This window comes from Martes martes, assembly GCF_963455335.1.
Source record: "Martes martes genome assembly, chromosome: 2".
NCBI classification, from domain to species: Eukaryota; Metazoa; Chordata; class Mammalia; order Carnivora; family Mustelidae; genus Martes; species Martes martes.
In genome coordinates, this window is record NC_137889.1 from 181,736,621 (window position 1) to 181,761,683 (window position 25,063).

The 25,063-nt window shown below is 50.5% G+C and overlaps 1 protein-coding gene across 1 annotated transcript in view; it reads left to right on the forward strand.

Moving 5' to 3' along the window:
- Positions 1 to 10,733: 10,733 nt before the first annotated feature.
- Positions 10,734 to 25,063, forward strand: part of PDGFRA (platelet derived growth factor receptor alpha) — a gene marked incomplete at both ends in the record, with an annotated part of 30,980 nt that continues 16,650 nt past the window's right edge. Inside the window, 11 exons of the mRNA XM_080797178.1 lie at positions 10,734 to 10,782; positions 12,545 to 12,862; positions 15,278 to 15,538; positions 16,716 to 16,846; positions 18,049 to 18,220; positions 18,311 to 18,500; positions 21,180 to 21,295; positions 22,265 to 22,391; positions 23,484 to 23,677; positions 24,395 to 24,489; positions 24,681 to 24,813. Of these exons, the coding sequence (XP_080653304.1) occupies positions 10,734 to 10,782; positions 12,545 to 12,862; positions 15,278 to 15,538; positions 16,716 to 16,846; positions 18,049 to 18,220; positions 18,311 to 18,500; positions 21,180 to 21,295; positions 22,265 to 22,391; positions 23,484 to 23,677; positions 24,395 to 24,489; positions 24,681 to 24,813 (1,786 nt within the window). The remainder of the gene's footprint in view (positions 10,783 to 12,544; positions 12,863 to 15,277; positions 15,539 to 16,715; positions 16,847 to 18,048; positions 18,221 to 18,310; positions 18,501 to 21,179; positions 21,296 to 22,264; positions 22,392 to 23,483; positions 23,678 to 24,394; positions 24,490 to 24,680; positions 24,814 to 25,063) is intronic.

The window sequence follows — 25,063 nt, forward strand, 5'->3', positions numbered from 1 at the left end:
GATAGTGTGAAAGCCAGCATCCACCTTCTCCTATTATTCCGCACTATGATTTTATTGGGGGGAGGGGGCGGGTCATGCGGCCCGGTTCATTATCTACAAACATTACGGTATCCTGTTAGCATTCCGAACAAGGGGCTGTTCATATATTTGCCTTCAATGATTTCCTGAAGGAACATGTGGAAGTAATAGTGAGCAGTGCAGTCACCCGAACTGAAGATGCACGAGAGGCGGGCTCGCAGAAGAGCTGGGGGAGTGGGGCCCCTAGTCCAGCCCCAGACGTCTTCCCGAGCCTGACACCCCAGGAGCCCATCCCAGAGCAGCACAGGACCCCACACCTTTCTGTGACCCTCTCCTGCCGGCTCTTCTTGTCCACCCTCCGGATGAAGAACGTTGATGACTGTCCGACATTCCAGGCTCAGCCTGGACGCCGAAACTTTCTGAGAGTGTGGGGGGGGGATGGAGATAAAAAATGACCCCTTCCATCCAACAGGAGAACTCAAAATTAGAGAAGGCGGGGAAGGTGAATGCGCTCCCCTCCCCCTCCGTCCCTTGGAAGCCCAACTTCGCCTGGTCTGGTTCCTGGAGCGTGAGCGCCCCCTTTCCTTCGCGAGCAGAATCGTTCTCTCCCTGTACAGTCTCTTGCCTCGAGTTTGCGGATAGGCTTTGGGGCTCCGCTCAACCCCAGGGCATCGGTAAGGTCCGTCCCTTGCGGCGGGAGGGAGCACGGGGAGGCGAACCTCCCCTGAACGAGGAGGTGGCAGATTTGTTGTAGACCGTTCCTCAAACGCCCAACCCTGAGCCTTTTTGTGTGCGTGATAGAAGCCAGCGCAACCTCGCCCAGATTACCCCGAAAACAAAGACACGACAAGATAGTGGCTCCGAGGGAGTAAAGGTCATTCTGTCCGAGAACGTTCCAAACCTACGCAGACCCTGGGTTCTTTGTACCTTCTTTCAAACCCGTTTTCAAAGCAAAACAAAACCAAACCAAAAACAAAGACCATCATTTTCATATGGGACTCAAGAGTTTGCCTAATCACATTAAAGGATTAGCAACTACCCCGCACTTTCCCTAAAAGACCCCAAGTTGTAAAGACGCAACCGGTTGGAGACCTCTCCGGGCAGCCCCCTGTCTAGTTGGGCTAAGAATTTCTACAGAAGGGACGTTCTCGACTCCAGATGTATACTCTTTCTGGGCATTAAATGAAATTTCACAAGTTCTTTTTCTTTCTTTCAAAGAGCATGCAGAGCAACATAGCAGCGTAGGAAAATAACCCCCTAAATCAGGAGGCGAACTCATTCTGGAAATGATGGGCAGTTTGTATTTTCACGAACCTCTTTCCCGGCAGAACATCAACACCTCCCCCTTCCACCACCCCCACCCCATCTGGTCTGCTCCCCGCCCCCCAGTTGTTGTCGAAGTCTGGGGGTTGGGACTGGACCCCCTGATTGCGTAAGAGCAAAAAGCGAAGGCGCGATGTGGCTGCGTGGAGATTCAGAGCGCACGGAGTTCGAGAGCAACTTTTATTTTGAAGAGGCCAAGGGGGGGGGCGCTTCATTTCCTGACAGCTATTTACTTAGAGCAAATGATTAGTTTTAGAAGGATGGACTATAACATTGAATCAATTACAAAACGCGGTTTTTGAGCCCATTACAGTTGGAGCTAGAGGGAGAAAAACAGAGGGGACTCCAGGAGAGGACTGGAAACCGTGGACACTTTTAACTCCATATGTAGGATTTTCATTACGAATTGACATAGGAGGAGAAGGTAAGAAAGGAGAAAAAAATGATTTCTGTCTCTAAGAGAAGTTCCTTATCAGGCTCTTCGGGCTCGAAGAGAAGAAACTTCACTTAAACTTTGGGCGATGAGGAAAAAAAAGTTGAATTCCAGCTCTGTGTCCTGAGAGTCATTTATGTTTAATAAACTTCACTTGGAGGAAAGATTACCAAGAGCTAGAAAGTCTAGGGATTAAAAAAAAAACACACATTTTCCAGACCTATTTTTAAAAGCAGTGCTTTTCTAACAACTCTATAGCCTCCCAACGAAATTGTTTAGGCTTACATTTTTGAGGTTTCTTTTGGGGTTGGGGGTGGTATTCGTGTATACTGGGACGAGCACCAAGTAATGCTGGGAGTGGGGGCAGAGGCGTTTGCCCTCTTCTTGGCAGTAGGTCCTGGAAGGCGACAGGTTTTTAATGAGTATTTTCATTCCTCGCCCGCGGTTTGGCGGGACAGCGGTGCAGCGGGTGGTGTGGAGCGCGGCTGGAGGGCTGGGGGAGGCGGAGGGAGAAGAGCGCCGAGTGGGGCGCGGAAGCGGTTGCGAGGAGGGGAGGCGTGAAGGGCTCGGCTGGAGAGGGCCGGACCTCGGGTGCCAGCCGGGGGCACATGGCGCCGGCCGAGGGCGCGTAATTACTGGACGGCGCAGAGCGCCGGGTGCGAGCCGGGGCCAGACACGGCACAACCGGGGCGGCTGCAAGACGAGCAGAGGGGGCGCGGACGGGGGCGAGGGTTTGGGGGGACTCCCCAGCCGTTTGCGGGATCAGTGAAGTGTGAGGGAGAGCGGGCGCCAGACGCGCAGTGCGCTGGGGTTGCGCGCCCGAGTGCGGGGGCGCAGGCGGCGCGGGCGGGCAGGCGGTCTGGAGTAATGACAAACACATTTGGCCCCGAGTGAAGAAGTCGTCGTCGCCTCGCATTCCAGCAAGTGGGTTTGAGGAATTTCGTACTGCGCTCCAAGGGGCCCTCATTGTGCGCTGTGGTCCCCACCCCCACTCGTCTCCGCGCGTCCCCTTTCCTCGGTGGAATCTTTTTTTTTTTTTTTTTGCAAAGCCCGGGGTTCTACTGCTGCCCAGTCCCGGTCACAGGAAGGAAAGGAGGAGGATCGCCAGGAAAGTGCAGAACTTTTCTTGGGGAAAGTTAGGGACGACTCGGAACGGAAAAACTTGGTTCCCAGGTAAGAGAAAGATGGTAGACAAACCGGCCTGGTCACCTTCCTCCGGGCACCTGAGTTCAAGACCCGCCCCCCCTTTGCGTGTCCCTTTCCTCGAGGCGATCCGTGGCACTCGCCGCCTGCTCTCGCCCTGCGCTGCTTCATCCTCTCCAGTGCCCCGATTTCACTCTTTGCTCCGGCCTCCTTGCCTGCTTCGGAGCTCTCTCCTCGCGCGCCCCTCTTTCCTCTTCCGTCTGTCTCCATGGAAGTCAGCTTTTACTTGGGATACTAACTTCTCCCGGTTGTGCTGGGGGAAACGGGCGGCGTCCACTTGGCTCGAAAACAACTGGGATCTGCGGTTCTGTTCGGAAAGGGTCGCAGCCAGCTCAGAGCCAGAGGGGCCGGGAACCGGGCCGCCTGGCCAGGTGTTGCCAGTGCTGCCAGTGTCCTGGCCAAAGGTCTCCGACGGGAAGAAGTGCTGGGCCGTCTGTCTGTTGGCTGCGCGTCTTGCCAGCAGCCGGAGCGCCCGTCCCTCTCTCGGCTTCCCTAGCCCTGCTAAGACCTCAGGATTGCGGAACGAGTGCTTGGAAGAACTTGCCACTCACTCCATCTGCCAGGGTGAGAGGCAAACCCGGGGTGGAGAGGGAGTGTGGATGGCCTTTATCAGGCCCGGACTGCCCCGAGCTCGGCCCAGCTGCCTGGAAAAGCCCCGGGCTGCGCCGTGTGGGAAATGGATTTTTGGCTCCGCAGCCGAATTGCTCAACGTTTTGGACCGACTTGTCTCGCCGCAGTCGCTCGCGACCAGAACTAGGCAGCTTTTTAGGGCAGGGAGATATCCGGGGCACACGGGCAGGACAGTCAGCCGCACAGCTCACGGGACTAGCACTCCTCAGCCCAGCGAGCGTCCGGGCTGCTGGAGGGCAGGGAGAGTCGCTCCGGGCTTGCCGCCTCAGCCGCAGCCCTGGTGGCTCTGGCTTTAACATCTCCCACCCTTCACCCGCCTCTGGCCCACTCGGACCCTGGCGCTTCTGCTTTGCATCCCTTCCCAGTTTTCTTTTCCTTTTGGTTTCCTCCTCCTTGGTTTTCCTCTTTACACTCTCCTATGATAAAGGGGCCCTTCCTCCGCTCCCCGACAGGCGAGAGCCCGTCCATCCCCGTTTTGGCACCCTGGTCAGTCCCGGCTTCGAGTCTCTTACACAGTGTTGTTTTTGGTTTGACCCAAGTGTAGCTTGGGTGAGTCCCCACAGCGGGGGTGGGGCTGGGGGTGGGGGAGGGGCCGGGAAGGAGTGGGTAGCTGACCCTCGGGCCTTGCACCAGTCCTTAAGTGGACCGAGAGAAACTCGAAGCGGAATCCCGGCTCCCGGCCCCAGGTCGCTTTCTTCCTGGGGCGCGGACTGGGGAGGGGTGCAGGGGGAGGGGCAACGGGCCGGGCTTTCCAGCTGCAAACTCGTCTGGCGCCGAGGCGGGCCCGTTTTGTGCCTCCTGGGGACCGGCCGTGGGCGGCGCGCAGCGCCTGGACGCGTCCTGCAGACGTGGTGGCCAGCGCCTTCCTGCAGACTCCAGCGGGTGGGACTCCCTCTGGCCTCCGGGGAGCTGCGACAGGGTTGCGTGTTGCTGATGGACGAGTGGCAGTTCAGGGGGAGAAGCTAAAGCCTGGTCGGTGACGGAAAGGTGCGGCTCTCAGCGTTCCTTGAGTCTGGCTTCGAGGGGCCCTCGAGCAGCATCAGCCGTCGGGGTGCGAGGGGGTAGGTCCCGCGTAGGATGCAGGCTGCGGGCAAATTGCTTTACTCTGCTGCGCCCTGGTCCGGGCTCTGCAGTTGCATGTCTTCTGCTGAAGTGGCTCTGCGGCGTTTTCTTTTGTTTAAAACGGAACAGAGCGCCGGGAATCTGTTGGAAAATACGTTGGAGTAGCTAAAGAGGACCTCGGGTTTGGGGCGCTCCTCTCCCAGCCAACGGCAGTCCTCCCCTTCCCGGAGAGAGGGAAGCGAGGGGCGCTTGCGGGCGCGAGAGTGCACTGGACAGCGGGGACAGAAGCGACCATGGGGGGGGTGTGTGGCAGGGGGAAGGTTCCGTTCTTTAAAAACGAGGAGGGGTTGCAGTCTCAGCGCCCCGCGGCCTCCTCTGCCAGCGGCTGCCCGCGACCGTGCCCCTCTAGGGCCCATAGGAGGCGCTGGCGCGCGGCTGTAACCCTAAACCCGGCCGCTCTCCCTCCACCCCTCCCGGCCCCCTCTCAGGTCTCCGCCGAAAACAATGCAAACGCCCAGCGTCGTGCTCGGGGCGCCGCGGCCTCTGCCGCTCTGAGGCTGGGAGTGCGGCCGAGAGAGACGCTCAGCTCCGACCGAGCGGGCGGTCGTCACCACCAGCCCCGGAGTGACAGAGCGGCCGAGGGCGTGGGGGCGGCGGGAAGGGAAGCGGCCGGCGCGGGTTCGTGTGCGGCAGCCGGGCAGGAGGCGGGACCGTGCGGAACCTCCCCGGCGAAGGTGGTGGGGCTGCCGGGCCCGGCGGCGCTGTCGGGGACCCGGAGCCCGAGCGGCCGGCGGGCCGGGTAAGATTCGCGGGGCCGCTGCGCCCTCTAGTGGCTTTCCGGAGCGCGCGCCCGGCTCTCCTCCGGCCTCTGGCGCTCGGCGAGGCGGACGCGTCGGAGCGCAGCGCTGAGCCGGAGGGCCCCGGGCCGACCGACCCCGTCAGCTTCGCCGCGGCCCCAGGGCCTCGGATAGACGCCGGCAGGCACGGTGTGTGTGGCTCGGGAGGCGCTCGGGGGGCGGGAGGGGCGGCGTGCAGGGTTTGGGGATGCGCCGGGGCGTCGTCATGATTGAGCGTGGGACCAGCGGAGGAAGGCGCAGGGGATAAGGTCCCGGGCGCTTTTGGGGGTAGCCGCCGACTTTAGAGGACCCTCGCAGGGTCTCCGGCGCGGGCGGTCCCTGGCTGTTCTACGACCCCACGCCACTGAGCCACGGGAACGGTCGTTTCCAGTCCGCCCGCGGTTCCCGGCTGCGCGGCCGTCGCGGCCCCCGCCGGGCGGGTTTTGTTTTTTTGCGAGGGGTGACAGTGGCCTGAGAACCGATCTGGCTCCCTGGCCAGGGCTGCGGCGTCGCGGTCGCCACCCGGCGAGGCCCAGGTGGTTTCCCTCCTGCGGGTGGGCGCTATCCCCGGGGCGGCGAGAGCGTGGGGAAACAAAGTCTCGGATCCCCCGACCTCTTCTCCAGGGGCTTCTCCTGCCGAACCCTCGGAACCTGTGCGGCCCGGCGTGGCAGCGCCGTCTTCCGGGCTCCCGAGGCCCCGCGGCCCTAGCCGGCTCGCTCGCAGCGACGGTGCTGGTGGTGCCTGTCCCTCCCCAAATTCTCCCAGGGCTCCGAGGACAGTGGAGCGTTTTCGGCAACAGTTTGCCTCTTCCTGCTTCCATTCTCTGGGTGCTGGACTGAGGTCACCGTGACACCTAAAAGTACGATGGGAGAAAGGAGGAGATTGGAAGTTAAGATTTGGGACATTTTAGCGCAGAACTTCCTAGTGGTGTGTGTGTGTGTGTGTGTGTGTGTGTGTGTGTGTCTCCACGGAGCCCGGGACGCGAGTCCTTGGACCAACACTGTCATCTGCTGGCCACACTTGAGAACTGCAACGATCCTCCGGGAATGGGCTTCGCGGGGATTCTAAGCAAGTTGTGGCTTGAGGAAGATGCATTTCCTGCCTGGTAGGACCAGGTGGAAGGTGACGACGCGTTTCTTCTTACTACAAAGCTGCAAAAATCACGGGGCTGATCGCATTTGTTTTGTGGGCTTTTGTGTAGTTTGTGCCTTAGTTTGTTCCTTGCATTTGTGTAGTGAGCAAGGTGCACACGTACCACGTCTGACTCTCAGAGCAGATCTGTCCAGAAGCTGGGTGGATATTTGCATATTCCTTTATGAGTGCAGCGCTGGAGTCAGGAGCTTGGTGATCTTGAGTTCAGGTGCACTGTGAGCGACTACACCCAGCTTTGTCTCATTAAGAGTTACACTAGTTTGGCGACAATGAAGAGGAAGTCTCGTTTCAGTCTCCCGTGGCTAAGTATCTGCAGAAGAGCAGAAAGGTTTACGGGCTGCGATTGTCCCGTAAAATGCTCCCATGTGAAATACTCCAGCCACCACCCATCCCTGGAACGTCTGATGGAACACAGGGAGATCAGAACGGCAAAATGGCATCTGGTGGGGTGCGGATCCTGGTAAACACACCTTCCGTGAAGTTGCCACCGGTGTTGACCAGCATTTGGATTGCCGGGGCTGGAGCTACCAGACAGGCTAGAATGTTTGTCACAGGGATAAAGTGGGATATGTAATTTTCACAGTTAGAATTAACTTAGAGCTGAAATTAACCGAGCCTCGGAAATCTGAATCTTGAGGTTGTCAGTGGCTTCGGGGATCGTGAGAGAGTCTCCTGTGGCCTTTAATCATGCCAGGGTGGGGTGAAATTCAAGATTCAGTGGCTCTGCGGCGGGATGCGTTGAGCCGTTGGCGATCGGGAGGCTAGCTTTCTGGATTTCTGAGGCGGCTAGCCTGCTCTCACTTCTGGAAATAGTGCCCAAGCTCTGTTTACTCTCTAGCTTAGCATGTTGTCTTTGGTTATTGAGTTGCCTTCCAAGGCTCTTCACTTGTGTTTGCAGAACAGGGGTGGAAGCCCATTAAGGACAGTGGGTGCAAACAGATTTCTTTTCTGTCTTACGTGATCGTGTGTGTTGGTTCGAGTTAAAACAGCCTGCCTCCATCGTTCATCCGGCCTTCATCTAACCTGAGTTTAGATCCTTGTTTTCAGTATGCAGGTGATGAAGGGCCAGTCCAAAGGCCTCTGGGCCTGACTTTCTCATTAAGTAGAAGTTGAAGGAGTTACTCTGACGCTCCTTTCATCTCAGACATTGGGGCAGGGGGGCACCTGGGTGGCACAGTCGGTTGAGTGTCCCGCTGACTCTTGATTTCAGCTCAGGTCGTGGTCTCGGGTTTGTGAGAGCCAGCCATGTGTCCGCTCCGTGCTGAGCACAGAGTCTGCTGGGATTCTCTCTCTTTCCCTCTCCCTCTGCTCCTTCCCCCACTCATGCTCTTTCTCTCTCTCTTTCAAGTAAATAATAAGTCTTTATAAAACAGTCCTGCAGACTCCTAGGTCGATATAAAAACCAGTGGCTGCAGTTTTCAAAGCGCTCTTGACTAAACTGTAACTTAGTCTTTATAATAACGTGGCAAGGCAAGCCAGCAAGTTAGGTGTTACTGTTCCCTATAATAGAAGAAGAGCCAGAGGTTCAGAGAGATGGACTTAAGCATCGATACGGGATGAACCTAGTCCAAAGCGATTTCCATCGTACTTCGGAGAGAAGGAATGAGAAAGACAAGGGAATGCCGTGGAGAAATCACGGGTCCCTTGGCCTGAGCGAGAACGTGGCACACATCTCTTTGCCCTGTTTGTTTCTCTTAACTCTTGGCCGTGCTTTTTGCGTTGTGGTTATAGAGGATGAAGTCTGAAACCAACTTGTAGCTGGCATGAGAAGATAGGATTATGATTTTTTAACAAAACAGACTTGGATGAAGTCCGCTGCTCTTCTTGCAAAGTGATTTGTTCTTGCCGACTCCTTTCTCTGAATCTGTAACCTCAGTTACTTGGGTTTGCACACCTGGCTTTCGGATATGCTCCAGGATGGGTGTCGGGGGGGGGGGTCTACTGATTGGGTGAAAAAGCCCCAGAAATAATGAGCCGGACCCTTTGAGATCCTCGCTACGTGCCCAGTAGGCAAGGAGTCCCATCCTCTCCTGTTTTCCATTGCCTCCCTGTAGGGCAAACGCTGCAATTACTCATGATGAAATTGTCTTGAGTTACAGATGAGGAATGACATGAAACTTCCCAAATACGCCTGGGTTTCTAGCCAGGGAACTACTCTTATCAGAGAAGGGAATTCAAAGTCTTCGGCAAGTACATGTTGATTCTCAGTGTTCGGATCGTTATCGCTGGCTCTCAGGTCTTGCTTTCATTGCCCACGTAGCATGTCACTAACCTGGCAGCATGGTCGCTGTATCTGCAGGCACAGAAGGAAAGCTGGTGGGGCTGGCCCAGGGCAAAACGCTCCTCAGAGCCCTTCTCCTAAGCTCGGGAATGCTTTAAAGATGCACCACTGGCAAGGCCTGCTACAGAAATACAGGATATAAATGTGATAAAACCCAAGACATCAAGCTGGCTCTGGAGGGCTCCTTTGAAGTTGGCTAAGTGGATTATCAGTGGGAGGCTGATATTTATATGTACAAACACACAGGCCGTTACTGCTAATTGTGGTAAATCAGGCTGGTCGGCCTGGCTCGGGGACCTGCTGTGCCCATCACCACAGCAGTGAGGAAACCCTGCAACCCCTGCCGCCCTCAAACTCCCGGGCACATGCCAGGAGCCTCAGAAGCCATCAGCGAGCCAGCATTGTGCAAATTGGCATTTGGGTTCACAGCGCTGCAATTGTATTTCTCTCACTAGGGTGAGCAGAGAAGGGAAGCAGGGCCCCAATTTACATGAGGAAATAGTGCTGGGAGAGGGAGGGAGGAGACACACAAGGCTGAAGCACTGACCTTCCCTTGAGGGAGACCATATGGTGAATTGGAGAGAGCATGGCTTTTGCATCACACAGACTTTGTGTTAGAATTCTGGCTTTAGCGCCCACTGTGTGACTTGGGGTGACTTGCTAAACTTCTCTGAGCCTCAGCTGGCACTTCGTAAAATCAAGTATGTTTCAGGGTTATTATTAATAGACAAGGCATACAGATTTAGCATTTTTTCCCTCTCCAACCCTCCCCTCCCCGCCCCCTGCCAGCATTCTGCCTTTCACTCTGTCTTCCTCCTGCATTTTCCCGGTAGAAATCGATGTAGCAGAAATCTGAGTTGTGCATACGGGCCATCTGAAAGCAAAAATGCACGATCAGGGGCTAACCACAGGCATACATGGAGCTTTTGTTGTTGTTGTGTTTTCTTGGTTTGTCTGTTTTAGGCCAATTTACTCAGGAATCATGAACACGCATCTTAGTTTCCAAAGCTAGCCGTGGAACCAGTGAAATCCCATGAAATCCTTCCATTGCGTACTTTGGGGTTTTGAGCAAGGCAGAGACCCAGAACACCCCAGGCCAAGGCTTAGGTGATTTTTTTGGTGGGATATCCTAAAGCTTGCACCCGCACTGGCCCTCCCCCCACCCCACCTCGTCCACACCTCTAAGCCTGAGCCTGCTAGGGCCCCCCCCCCCCCGCCCTGCATGGTAAAGGGACATCCCTCCAATTGACATTGGTTTTGATTTTCAAAAACTCGATATCAGAATGGCTCCTCGATAAAAAAATATTTGTTGTAGCCGAAGCGTCTTTTGCAAAGGTTGTGGAGGATGTGGACTTCATGTACTCTCTGTAGCAAAACATGCCATTGACAACCTATTTTGAGCGAAAACAGCTCCATTAATGGAAGTTGAGTAAATAGCGTGTGCTTTTCACATTCTTCATTTCAGTGGGCTAAAAGGGAACAGTTCTTCTATACTCTTGGATGCATTCTGAGACCATAAAAGCCAGACTTTTTGGAATTTGAAAGCTGTGTGCAATCCAAAAGGGTTTCAGCTTCAGATGGCTCCTGTCATGATCTTGGGGTCCCTTTGGGCTGTGGGATTCTTTAGGTATCTTAACTGCTTTAACCATGAATCTTAAGGTGAGGTATTTTCGACTAAAATGATGCTGTTAACATTTTCCATATTGCAAAGCACAAAAAGAACGAGGCTCACTGGTGGTTTTATTGGCTAATGCTGCTTCTGTTTGACGTTTGATTTTCCAGTTTTCTGGAACGATGGGGACCTCCCTTCTGGCCCTGCTGATCTTAGGCTGTCTCCTCCCAGGTAAGGATCCCAGAACAAGTTCTGTGCTCTGGGAGTGTGTTCCCTGTGCTCAGCAAACATGGTCCAAAAGTGGGGAAGGAAGTCGAAAGTGATGAGAAGTTATGTAGAATAACCACAGACCTTCAGTTCCCTTCGCTGTATCGTGCTAACTCCAGTTAAGAAGGAATGCTCACCAGTGGTAATTTTTTTTAAAGATTTTATTTATTTATTTGACAGGCAGAGATCACAAGTAGGCAGAGAGGTGGGCAGAGAGAGAGGGAGGAAGGGAAGCAGGCTGCCTGCTGAGCAGAGAGCCGGATGATGCGGGGCTCGATCCCAGAACCATGGGATCATGACCTGAGCCGAAGGCAGAGGCTTTAACCCACTGAGCCACCCAGGTGCCCCGTGGTAATTTTAATATACGTATAATCCTGGCATGGAAACATGGTAGGAATAATAGCCTAAATTTGCCCACCGCGCTTTTTCCCTGGGACATGGGTTTCCGGAGACTTCACGAATGTTCGAAGGAAATAATTCACGTCCAGGGAATCATACCTGTCTTTAAGTGGAACACGCTTAGATTGCTGGAAAAATCTTGGAGCCGCCTTTCCCCTTGGAATCTGATTGGTAGAATATTTGACTCTTGGGAAATCTGACTGACATTTTTCTACCAGGAGGATACTACTGGGACCATTTGTGGAAACATTTACTGGCACTTTTTAGTGTTCTTCCAGATGTTTGTGAACATCACAGATGTTCACCGGGAACCCAGTGTTTTTCTGGCCGGAGGAGTTAAGTCTGTTAGTGTCTGTAGGGCTTACCTATATGGGCATGTTAGCAGTAAGCAAGGTCAGTGGTTCGGTAGTTCCAAACTCCACTAAGGATACCCCGCCTGGGGGAGGTTGGGGGATGCACTCATGACTTCAGCGTGTAGCTGCAAGTCAACGTGGGCGCATAGTGAAGTCGGGTTGGGCTCCAAAGGAGGTCAGAGACCACTGATTAATAATGAAGTCATAATATCTCTTCTGTTTTATAGGGGAAGCGGGACTAAAGTTTTAGGTTCTAAGATGAACTTCGAGTTTTAACTCTTGGGCTTCAAATATTCTCCCTTAAAAAAGTTAAAATCCAGGGGCTCTCAGGCTGGCTCAGGCAGTAGATAGAGCGGGCGAGGCTTCATCTCAGGGTCATGAGTTCAAGCCCTGCATTGGGTTTGGAGCCTACTTAAAAATAAATAAAACTAAATTAAAATTAAAATCTCTATCATCCTGCTTGGGTTTCTGGGAGGCCATTAGCGAGAAGGCATGCCCGAGTGTCGTGCAGAATGGAGGAGGAGACTAGTTGTTGAGCACAGACCTGCTTTGTGCTTAGTGCAACCTCCCTGCCCCTGCTCTCAGCACATTCCATATTAAGGGGGGCGCCTGCAGAGCCTGCGGACACTGAAGAAGCCACATGTGCTCGCGTCTCTGCCCTCTTGGGATATTTTATGGTCACACATGGGAGTCTGAACTACAGAATGGGCATCAGGCGTTCTCTCTCCATCTAAGTGTTCGCTGGGGTGAATCCCGGGGTGGGGTGGGGCTTTGGAGGCCTTTGGAGCATTTGCTGCTCTCAGCAGATGCTGTGGCTGTTAGAATGGGGGGCCTTTCATGGGCATCCAGGCTAACGGATTTTTGCGCAGAAACGGTCATTGTTCCCGTAAGCCGCGGCTGTTGCCCCTGTCCGTTCCCTGGGTGAGACGGTCCTTTCTGGCGGCGCCCCATTCAGAGCCTGTTTCCTTTTACAGGGCCCAGCCTAATCCTCTGCCAGCTTTCATTACCCTCTATCCTTCCAAACGAAAATGAAAAGGTCGTGCAGCTGAATTCGTCCTTTTCTCTGAGATGCTTTGGGGAGAGTGAAGTGAGCTGGCAGTACCCCATGTCTGAAGAAGAGAACCCCAATGTGGAAATCAGAAATGAGGAGAACAACAGCGGCCTTTTTGTGACTGTGCTGGAAGTGGTCAATGCGTCGGCGGCGCACACAGGCTTGTACACTTGCTATTACAACCACACGCAGACGGAGGAAATGGAGCTCGAAGGCAGACACATCTACATCTATGTGCCAGGTGAGCTGTGCGGGGGGGGGGGTCCTCCCCCCCACACACCCCGCTCGTGGTCCCCCCACCCCCGCGCCAGCTGGGTTAGCATCTTAGGAAATAGAAACATAATAAACGTGTAAGGGAGAAAACTTGAAAACTACGAGAGAGCGCACGTTAAATCAAGGTCGCTTGGGAGACTATTATCAAGAAATATTTATGGGGGACGTTTGGGAACTGCATGAAGTTTTAGAAGAAATCATTTGTACCATAGCACGTTTTATTCGCGTTCTGCAAAAAATCTGAAATGACCTCGTTTCGGTTCAGCTAAGTTTGACAAGTGTTTCGGTTTATTTATTGTGTGTCAGGCCCTGGGCGGAGTGTTGGGGACACGAAAAGTAAGTAAGTAGGTCCTTATCGTTTATCGATATCGTTTATCGAGCTGCTTATCGTTTCTCTTAATAGCTTCCCAATAACCAGGCTTTTTTTTTTCCAGATAGAATGAAATATATATTTTTGATTAATTAGGGGGAGTTTTTCCATGATTAAAATTCGGGGCAGATTGATACTGATGAAGCTGTCTCTGAACCGTGAGAAGCAGGTGCCAAGACAGGAGTTAAGATGGGATGAAGCACACTAGGGTTTGAGGAGGGGACAGCCTGTGAGAGGAAATGGGGAAGGATCCCACAGAGCCTGCCTGGGAGGGCTCTCTACTTGTGTTGTCGGTGTGTCCTTAAATGGAGGAGAGAAGGAAGGAAGGTAGAGTAGATGAGTCCTAGAACTCTGTGTTGAGAAGGTCTGGGAGCCTAAGGAACCCCAGTGCCCCACAGTCCTTGGCTGGTGGCCCCTCCGGACGGCATGGCCTTGGGGTGTGATGGGTTTCAGAGCCTGTCCTTAGAGTGGAGGACAGTGTGGTGCTTTCTCCCAGTAGCCCCGCTAATCAGCCAGGCTTAGCCATGAGCTTGAGATTCATTTGGTTTGCCTCCCAGCTAGTATTCCCCGTGCCCTCCTTGCAGTGATCGAAATCTCCATCTGTATCTGTGTCTTACATGTTCCTTTGTGCCTGTCTGTCTCTGTCTCTCTGAATCTATACCATCTCTATCTGTATCCATCCCTGTATCTATCTCTGTGTATATTGGCTTCTACCAAGGACAGTTGTTTAAAGGAGGGCCATGATGTTATTTAAACATCACGTAGATAGTGCATAATGGTAGGGATGACTTGCATTTTTAAAGGAAGCCCTGGCTGTTGTGTTAGGAATACCAAACTGTATATTTTAACCTGAGATGAATTTGTAGCTTTGTTTGCTGAAATCTTTACGAACAGAGTTCAAGGATTTGGAACTCTGAACATGAACTCAGGTAACAGCAGTCTTCGTACTTAAATTAAAAGGGACTGTAGTTGGATTATTACTTGGCTTAAAGCAGACAAATATACAAACTCTTGGTAAATCTTGCCATCCTGTTTTGGCAGAGGTGAGGTAAGGGGGTCTCTGAAGTATATCGTCCTATCTTTCTGCCTTTTCCTTACAAGTTCCCCCCCACCCCCCCAATCGGCTGCTGCTCTTGTCCTCTTAACTGTGGGCGGCCCATGGGATCTAGACCCTCTTCATTTCTTTCATGACACTCTTAACAAAAGGTTTTGTTTTAAGAAGGGTACCCCAGCTTTGTTCACACATAAATGCCTCCTGCTTTGAAGAGAATGGAATATGGGCTTGTTAAAGGCATATGGTGTTTTGATCTTTTGTTTGTTTCGATCTCTTAAGATTGTCCAAAAATTCTTGTTCCTCCCTTCCCCTCAGCACAAACGTCATCCAAGTAGGCTCCACACTGCTGTTGGTTAGAGATCTTCTTATCTGTACTCGTGGAGAGTAAGGGGCCCTTTGGAACCCGACGTTTGACACTCTCAGTACTCCTTAACTGTAGTAGCTTCCGTAGCTGGTTTTCTTTTGGAAATGAAATTCTCAGGCTGTGGAACCGTAAATTCTGTTTATTACTTGACAGATTATTTTTTAATAGACAGATCTCTGTACTACTTTTCAGTGATACTGACTATAGGCAATAGGAATTTTTGAAATTATTATTTTCTCTTGTTTCGAATAGACTTGGAGATTGATCATTTTTACAGTAGTGCTTAAAGTTTGATTTCACCTCCTAGCTAATTTATAGTCATCACCAGCCTTTTTTTTTTTTTAACTAGGGTACAGGCATTTTGGTGGGGTTCATACTTTGTTTTATTTTGTTGTTCATACTGTATTTTATTTTGTTCATACAAAACAGCCTTCTAGCTCTTACGATGGTTAATATCACTGTGAACATTCTGGATATATGTGAAGGTATCATTCATACCTAATGTGATTCATGCCAGTGAGATAATTTTTCTGAATATAGTAGGTAAAGGTGAAATTAATGCCTAACGTGTTTTTCTCTCTTCGCCAAACCACAGACCCAGATGTAGCCTTTGTTCCTTTGGGAATGACCGATTATTTAGTCATCGTGGAGGATGATGATTCTGCCATCATACCTTGTCGCACGACTGATCCCGAGACTCCAGTCACCTTGATAAGCAGTGACGGGGTGGTGCACGCCTCCTATGACAGCAGACAGGGCTTCAATGGGACCTTCAGCGTCGGGCCCTATATCTGCGAAGCCACCGTCAGGGGGAAGAAGTTCCAGACCATTCCATTTAATGTTTATGCTTTAAAAGGTACTTGCACCTTCTCTCTCCTTAACATAAGAGTTAAAAGCAGAATAATTCGATGTATATGGATGGGATTTTTTAAGAATCATAGTCCCTAGTGATGGAGACCCTAAATATTTGGGGATTTTGTACCCCACCTTTGCCATAAAATGTTAGGCTGCCATCTGTGTCTGAAGTAACACTAAGCTTAACATTACTAAAGGCAAATGCTACTTTATCCCAGTAAGATTTCATATTTCATCAGTTGACTTCGAAATACTGTGAGGAATTCTTTTCTCGCGTAAGCCTCTTACTGTTGTACCCACATTCCTGACTACAGAGGCCCTAAATACAAACACACACCTGTGGGGGGTGGACACCTAGATTAACTTCAGTAACTTAAGAAAGGTGATTTTGATTCTGAGCAAAGCTTGTTGCTATAGCCCTCCCTTTGATGTGAGTGGTTCATGTGAATGGGAAAGAATAATGCGTGTTTGGGGTCAGAATTTGGGGTTAGCAAATGCTACTGAACGCTGGGTAAGGGCCTTTTTATGCCAGCGCTGTGCTTGGTTCTAGAAAAGAACTGAGAATAGCTGATAGCAGGTGGGGGAGGGAGAGAGTGGTAGGGGAGGAGCGAGGTGCCCAGAGCAGTGCTGGTCAGTCAAGGCTGGTTGATTAAATGAATAAATACATCCATAAAGCTGGTTGCAGAAGAGGAGAGCCATCCTCAGTTCAGATGCTCAGGAATGTGGTGCTCTGTTCAGTTGGAATTTAGGTTTAGTATTGTTACTGTTGGGTGTGTAGGTATTTGTGTGTGTGTATGTGTGCTGTTTTATAACTGTGCCAAATTACATACACCAGCACAAAAGTAAAGCTTCTGAGACTTTAAACATTTTGTCTTGATCACAGTGGTTTGAACATTATTTTTTATGGGCAGCTTGGTGGCTCCATTTAAGTATCTGACTCCTGCCTTGGAGTCAGAGAGTCGTGATCTCGGGGTTGTGAGACTGAACCCCGCATCAGGGCTTACGATCTCACTCTTCCTCTGCCCCCCCCCACACCAAAAACAAACACACAAAAAGCTTAAAAAGAAAAGAAAATTATTTTTCAGGGTCTTAAAAAGGAAAGCAAACCCAAACCTTACAGTGGTTCTTAACTGTATTACGGGTACTGAGGTCCTCGTGTCTGTTCTTCTTTGAAATAGCAACATCCGAACTTGATCTAGAAATGGAAGCTCTTAAAACTGTGTATAAGGCAGGGGAGACGATTGTGGTCACCTGTGCCGTCTTCAACAACGAGGTGGTCGACCTTCAGTGGACATACCCTGGAGAAGTGGTGGGTACCTGCGGGGCTCTTGGTGGCATGGAGAGGAGTCCAGCAGGCCTGGAACACCTGTCACTGCTTCCTGTCTCTGCAGTGAGCCCGTTCTACTAGATCGCTTTATGGCTCTTTGGGCAGTGGGAGAGGTGGAGACGCTAGCTGGACCAGGACCTGCAGAATCTATAAAGGTGTATTCTGAGCCGCCCCCCCTTTTTTTTTTCATTAGTCAGAAAGAAATAGGAAGGTTCTATCTACATGGTTTTTTCTGTCTTGTCTGTCTGTCTGTCTAATTCCCTTTCACTCCTGATCTGTACATTTCTGCTCCTGCTCTTTTCTGGCATTTGATAACTTCTTTCCTTTTACCCATTTCCCTCCCCCTCTGCTTTTGCTTCCCCTCCTTCTTGCTCTCTGGGGCATCATTTGGAAGTTGGGCATGTTCGCATTCGACCTTAGGACCTCATGCATTGAAGAGACATTCATAGTCCGATATGCATACATCTTCTGGCTGTGAGGCAGTTTAGTCTCCCTGTTCATACTTGATTGGCCTTAATCCTTAAAGCATAAACATTCTGCTCACTTACTGAAAATAGACATTTCCCCCCCAAACCACAGTACCTGCTTTTGGGCCCAAAAACATACAATCTAAGTATCATTTTATAAAACAAAGTTTTCATCAGGTAATAAAAATAATACAGGTTTATTGTCATAATGTTATAAAATTGAGAGAAACAGAGGAAAAGCCACTTCCCAGGACATCACCATGAATATTTTAGGAAGATGAGTCCTTTCAATACTTTGTATACAGAATAAATGTAATCATTAATAGGTATTAGGCTTTAAATAGTACTTTGTCATATCCTTTTTCCTTTAACAGCATAGCACAGACACCTTACTATGTCATTAAATGTCCTTATACGATTTTCTAAGGAGCTAGTCTAAGAACATTTTTTTTATTAGACTTTATTTTTTAGAGCTGTTTAGGTTAGTAGTAAAATTGAGTGGTCGGTACAGAGATTTCCCATTAGCCTGTGTGTGTCCCGTGCTTGCACAGCTCCCCCTCATTATCGACAGCCCTGTGGGGTTGGTGGGGGGGGAGGACATGACAATCAAGGAACCTACATTGGCTCCTGATCCCCACCCATGGTCCGCAGTGTACATGAGGGTTCACTCTTCAGAGCTAGTTTTTTAAAGTTGGTTTTCCTCCTCTTCTGCTGTAGAAAGGCAAAGGCATCACCATGCTGGAGGAAATCAAGGTCCCGTCCATCAAATTGGTGTACACTCTGAGGGTCCCCGAGGCCACGGTGAAAGATAGTGGAGATTATGAATGTGCTGCCCGCCAGGCCACCAAGGAGGTCAAAGAGATGAAGAAAGTCACCATTTCTGTCCATGGTACATTCTGCTTTCTAAAATGTCAGTCATCCCTGCTGCTGGGGATCCACTCTGGTAATCATTACTTAATGGAAACTCTTTCCCCTACAGAGAAAGGGTTCATTGAAATCAAACCCAACTTCAGCCCGTTGGAAGCTGTCGACCTACATGAAGTCAAACATTTCGTGGTGGACGTGCAGGCCTACCCCCCTCCCAGGATATCCTGGCTGAAGGACAACCTGACTCTGATTGAAAATCTCACAGAGATCACCACGGACATAGAAAAGATTCAGGAAATAAGGTAAAGAAACACCCTTCCCAAGTATGCATTTCTTTTTACTGTTTCTCCCTGGATAGGCGGAGGTTTGTGCATGTCTTACGACACAAGGAACGATCTAGAAAATGAGCAGTCTGACACGGGAGATACTTGAAATCAGGTACCTTTCATGATACCATTGCCATGTGCTGATACTGTTGGGAAGTATTTAACGATAAAATCAGAAGAAGGAACTAAAGAGCTCTGTTCCCAGTGAAAGACCATTTCCTGCATCCAGGACAGGATGGAGGAGAGGAAGTCAAGTGGGACCCACTTGAGCTGAATGTATTTGATGACATCCACCATCTGTATGGCAAGGAGATAACGTATGATGAGGCCATTTATCACATAAACCTACATGAAACAAAACATCACTGGTTTCATTGAAACACATTTGCCTGAGGGAGGCTTCTGCTGGAAATAGGGGTAGTGGCTGGTTAGATCTGGTTTAGAGCAAATGGACCCCCACCCCCTGAGGAGACAGTCTCCTGCTCTCGTCTCTTACTCTAGGGGTGGAGTAACTCACCTCGGTCTCAGTCTCCCCGTCTGTAAAGTAGGGTTAATAATATCTTATGTCCGTCAAGGCAAGGAATTAGACAAATGACATCTTGAGGTCTCTTGCAGTTGTTAAATTCTGATTGGAATCCTAGAGCAGAAGGTACATCCTGCACTAGGTTTTCCGACCCTGCACCCTCATCAGAAACCATCCCAGAGAGGCTCACGTCAGTCCTTTTTCTAGCCTTCAGGGAAGAGGGGCAGACCCTCTCTCTCATTGGTTCGTCACCTTGGGACTTGCTTGCTTCTTTCTTCTGAACTAAATCCCATGTGCCGCTGAGAAGTGGTATCTGAGCAAACAGAATTTTATAGCCTCTGGAGAATAGCGATGGAAAGAGTGTCGAGTGCTGAATCTGGAGGGCTTTTCTGATGACACAAGGTAAAGGTGTGCAAAGACGTGGGCAGGGCCAAACTTTACTTTGGGCTTCGAGGCACAGCAACACTTCTGATGCTTGGAGGCATGCTCTCTGCAGGACATACTGAGAATCATGACAAGACAAAGCTCACCAGTGGAGAGGTGCGGGAAAGCACGCGAAAGTGACTCAAGAGCTCCTAGCACAGATTCGCCTAGTTCCCATGGTGGGCCGGGGACCATAAGGATGAATGCACTGAATGAGGGATATGGCTTCCCTGGAGCTTTAGACTAGTGGATCCACCAGTTTCCTTGGCTGAGCCAGTGGAGACAATGAATGACAGAGGATCGTGTGGCGACCAGTAGCCAGGAGTGCCCATGGGGACTCGCTCAGAAAGTCCCGGCCTGGAGCACGTCCCACATGGTCAGCAGAATGGTCAGCAGAGGGCAAAGCAGCCCACTGTGCTCCCGTTACCGCTGCTGGTGCCTGGCATCTTGGGCTAGAAGACTCGGTGTTTACAGCGTACCTTTGGGGCTTCACCTTCCACGCATACAATTTCATTGAATTCATCCTGGAAAGGACACTGTGCTGTTGCACATGCCAGTTACCCCACGCTGCACATAAGGACGCCGAGGCGTGGAGAATTTCGGTGATGCCCTAGCTCTTCTCACTTTGTGACCCGCGCTTTTCCCCGTCCATCCCGTTGCTTTTCAGCACTGTGATGTTTTACTTACTCATTTATTTTAAATATTTATTTATTTATTTGACAGAGCGAGAGAGCACAAGCAGGGGGAGTGGGAGAGGGAGAAGCAGGCTCCCCACTGAGCAGGGAGCCCAGTGTGGGGCTCGATCTCGGGACTCTGAGATCGTGACCTGAGTTGAAGGCAGACACTTACTTAACCTGCTAAGCTACCGAGGCGCCCCTGTGATGTTTGAAAAAGAAGGGCCATCAAATGGGCAAATACTTTATTAATGAACCCACACAAACACACAGAGCCAGATGTCATTTATAATACATGGAAGCAATCTTTAGGGGAAACTTCCCTTTAATAAAGTATGAAGAAATAGATTTTTCTAATTTCTTCTAATAGGCAGTGCAATCTTGTGCTTTATCGGTATTGAAGCATGAAGAAGTTGCATTGTAAGAAGCCTTGCTCCCTTCACCCTGGTCTCCCTGCCTCCCCCAGCTGAGGGAAATGCCTTTATTAGTTTCATTAGATTCTTCTGAAATCTTCCAGAGTTTTCTTTAAGCAAATACCAGCAAGTAGGAATGTTAAGTCCTGGAGATCGCTCCACGTCAGTGTGCAGACTGTGTCTGCATTCTTTCTTCAAGAGTGCCCCATTGTTTGGCTGTATCACCTACATGATGGCTATTTAGGGGAAGCAGGTATTTTTAAAGAGGTAAAAATCAAGGGTTTTTTTTGTTTGGTTTTTGTTTTTTTTTTTTTAAGGGAAGGTGGTGGGATGTGTCTGTTTTGTTCAGAAGTCAGGCCTTAACCACAACTGATGGCTGTTCTAGCCACATAAGCTGTTGCTCATCAAGATGTATGGTCTTCCGTTTAAGAATTAAGTGTCTGTAAGTCAGACCTTCACTGTGTAGAAAGGGCACCGAAAATCCCAGAAAAGCGATGATGTGGACAAAAAAAAAAGATGTTTCTACTTTTTACAAAATCAGACTTGAACGTGAACATGGTAACTGTTGGAACAGTTGGCGTCTGTTTGGCTCCAACTTGCTGACACACAGTCCTTGTTTCAGATACCGGAGCAAATTAAAGCTGATCCGTGCTAAGGAGGAAGACAGTGGCCATTACACAATTGTTGTTCAAAACGAGGATGACGTGAAGAGCTATACTTTTGAACTCTTAACTCAAGGTGAGTCAGGCAGTATAAAGATAACGGTAGCTCAGTGACTGCGTGAAGGAGTGCACCCCCCCCGCCCCCCAAGGAGAGCCTGGCACTTTCCTCCCAACGGGTGAAGAGAAAAACAACCATTTGTGGGAAACGCAGTGGGTGTAGATGTCACCTGTCAGGGAGAGCTTTGTTGGCCTTACAAATTCACACAGTTCTGGGAAGTTCCGGGCTGCTCTGAAACCATCTGGGGGAATTCCTAGCTTACAACACCACCTGCTTCTCAGTCTGGCTCCTTCACTTCTTGGAAGAGGAAAGTGATGCGTTTTGGTCCAGATGACCTCAGGTTGTTCGGAGAGTTTTAGTCTTTTTGCTTAGCTCCGCTCACTGGCATCGGTTGCACAGTGGCCCTTAACCAAGAGAGGGCGTGCCTTGGTCTCTCCACGTTCACGTCCAGCCCCTGTGCGCTGGGTACCTGCCGTGTGCCCAGGACTGCGTTAGGAGGCTCCCTTGACCCTCACAGTAAACCTGTGATACAAATGCTAGCATATTTCTAATGTATTTGATCAAGGATTTAAAAAAAAATGTTGAAGAGCTAGTCACATTTTACAGATGCACTTTGGTAAATGCTGCTTTACATCATACTCCGGCTGAATCCATTAGTTAAACCCCAAGCCCTAATACAGCTTTAAGAACCTCCTTGCTTTTCAAGCCAAATAGCCACAGGGGCCTTTTGCTTTCCTCACTCCAGATTTAGAACACCACAGGACACAAATCCCTAAACACTGCAACTGAAAATGCTCTTAACCAAGTGGGTCTATCCAGAGTGGAGCCCATAACTGCTTTCAGCCCCTTCTTGGGGGGTTACTCGCTTGACAGGTCCAAATGCGGGGGTGGGGGGACGAATTCTGAGCCTGATTTCTGTGAACCTGGGGCTCACAGGAGTTCCAGGATCCAGACTCTTCGATTCTGATGGCCCTTCCCCTCTTGTAGTTCCCTCCTCCATTCTGGACTTGGTTGACGACCACCATGGCACTACAGGGGGACAGACCGTGAGGTGCACCGCTGAAGGGACGCCGCTTCCTGACATCGAGTGGATGGTTTGCAAGGATATTAAGAAGTACGGAAACGAGAGGTTTCTTTCTCATTGGTGGTCAGAATGTTTCTTCCCTGATTCAAAGAACTTGAGATGCATTTTCTTTCTTTGGCTCTCCCTTCTTTTGTGTTTGTGATTCTTCCTGGGCCAAAGTCTCATAAACTCCAGGCTAGGGTCCTAAGCATAGGCCTGGCGTGCATGCGTGGATGGTATGCTTGCCCGTGCACCTGTGTGGTCATGAGGACGGTAAGGAGGTCCCCAACTCTCACCAGATTCTCCAGGGGTGCCTCATCAGAAAAGATGAATTTAACGACCACAGCTCTAAGAAAGGATTTTTGCTACCCTAGCCCACTTCACCTTAGAGTTCTTGGAGGGTGAGCTTTATCTGGTAGCTAGACTGGTGCGTGAACATAAATGACAGTCCCGTGCATGGTGACTGCTTACCCCATTTGCCTACCTGCTGTCTGGGCGGAGTTAACTCACCAATTCCTCCTTCCCCCCCCCCCCCCCCCCCGCCATCCATCCACCTTCTCTGATGGTGAGCAGTGTGAGCAATGTGCTCATGGTGACTGTGTTTGGAAGCCTCGATTGTTTCTCTTGGGGTCTGAGGCTCCTAGACCTCCCCCTTCTCAGGGCAGAATGACAGCACTAGGGTCTTGACTGGGGCTGGAGTCAGGTCTCAACTCAGCCAGCGGATCACTCCAACCCTACTGACACCTGAGGGGCTCTTGACAGTGCAGGTGGGGAGGAGAGGAGGGAGCCAGGCTTTTCCAAGGGTGGGGCAGTTGGGATAGTTAAACATTCTTGAAGTAGATCTGATCCATTGGCTCATGGGTTCAAGGCTTGGAATTGGTAGTTATATTTGACGGAACTTACTTTTACTTTGCCTGCTTCATCAGCAGTTAACTTTGAATTATCCACATATGGGTTATCCTCTGTTGGGTCTGTGCAAACAAGCTTCATGTTAATACGCACATAAAATATGAAAGTCCATGTGTAGCACCCCCAGATGCAGGCAAGGTCAGAACGACTTGCCACCGTCGGTGATTCTCTCTGCTTTGCTCCCCGCCATTATCCCACTTACTGGCTCTAAATTAATGTCTTTTTTCTCCCCAGGTGTAATAATGAAACGTCATGGGCTATTTTGGCCAGCAATATCTCAAACATCATCACGGAGGTCCACCCCCGAGACAGGAGTACTGTAGAGGGACGAGTGACATTCACCAGAGTGGAGGAGACCATTGCTGTCCGATGTCTGGCCAAGAACCTCCTTGGGGCTGAGAGCCGAGAGCTGAAGCTGGTGGCTCCCAGTGAGTTGCTCTTAGTCACCACCCAAGCCCCTCCTCCCGCAGGCAGAACCTTGAATCCCGGATGGGGTCCGAAAGGAATGAAGGTCCCAAGGCAGAAATTCAGCTCTGAATGCTCTTTAAGGGCCTTCTCTGGGCTTCCACGTGGGAACCCTTCCTTCCGGATTCTGACCCCAAACTGCACCTGGCAGAGGCATCCGAGGCATTCCGCTTGTCTAGCAGGATAGCTAGTCCGTCTCTGTAGTCTGAGTGTGGGGATGGATGATGGGAAAGGAGGATCTGCTGCTTTCTTGCTCCTTTGAACTGTCGAGACAGGTTGCATTCTTAAAAAAAAAAAAATCAACAAAGCCCAGAGTATAATATAAACAAAATGCAGCCTTTCAAAATAAACTGAACTTACATGGCTTTCAGTCCCATTTATCAGTCTTTACGTTCCAGTCCACCTTCTGTCTAGAAGGTTAACGTTGTGGCACCTTTGGAGTAAGTATTGTATTTCCCTGATGGAATTTTGTTCCCTTTCTCTTCTACGGGAAGGTCTGGGGTAGTGTCATGCATGTAGATGATTGGGAGATGGTGTCACCCATCCCTAAAACGAGCCAGGCAGCCTTGATGCTTTTCCCCCAGAAGGGACAGGTTTCCGCCCCAAACACAGCCACATCACCTTCCCGCCCTCCTGTGTGTTTGTGGAAATTTCTGCCTCACGCAGCCTTTCTCCTTCAGCACTGCGATCCGAACTCACTGTGGCTGCTGCGGTCCTCGTGCTGCTGGTGATTGTGATCATCTCACTTATTGTCCTGGTTGTCATTTGGAAACAGGTAGGTATTTTTCTCCAAGAATGAAAACCCTTGAAGCCGGTAAGAACAAGAATAGCAACCTAGTTCAGGGCTTGGCACAGAAAAGGAGCTCAGTAACGATGTGTTGAACGTGTCAGTTCTGCTGTGTTCTGGTCGCTTGGCTGCAGTCAAGCTTTGGTAATTCACCAGTTACCTGTCGTGCTCATTTGTAGAAACCGAGGTATGAAATTCGTTGGAGGGTCATTGAATCCATCAGCCCTGACGGACATGAATATATTTATGTGGACCCGATGCAGCTGCCTTATGACTCGAGATGGGAGTTTCCAAGAGATGGGCTCGTGCTTGGTAAGCGCCTCCTGGGGTGATCTCCCAAGACTCCCCTTTGATTTGGACATGACCTTTCATAGCCTTGTGCAGGAATTAGGGATCTGAACTTCTGCTCAGTAAGAGCTAGGCAATAGAAATTGGCTTTCAGAAATATTTTTATGTCTTGACAATGAATTAATTGCATCACTGCTGTGGTTTTTACAAGAAAATCTCGTTCCAGGGGCACCCGGGTGGCTCAGTCAGGTAAACGTCTGATTTCGGCTCAGAC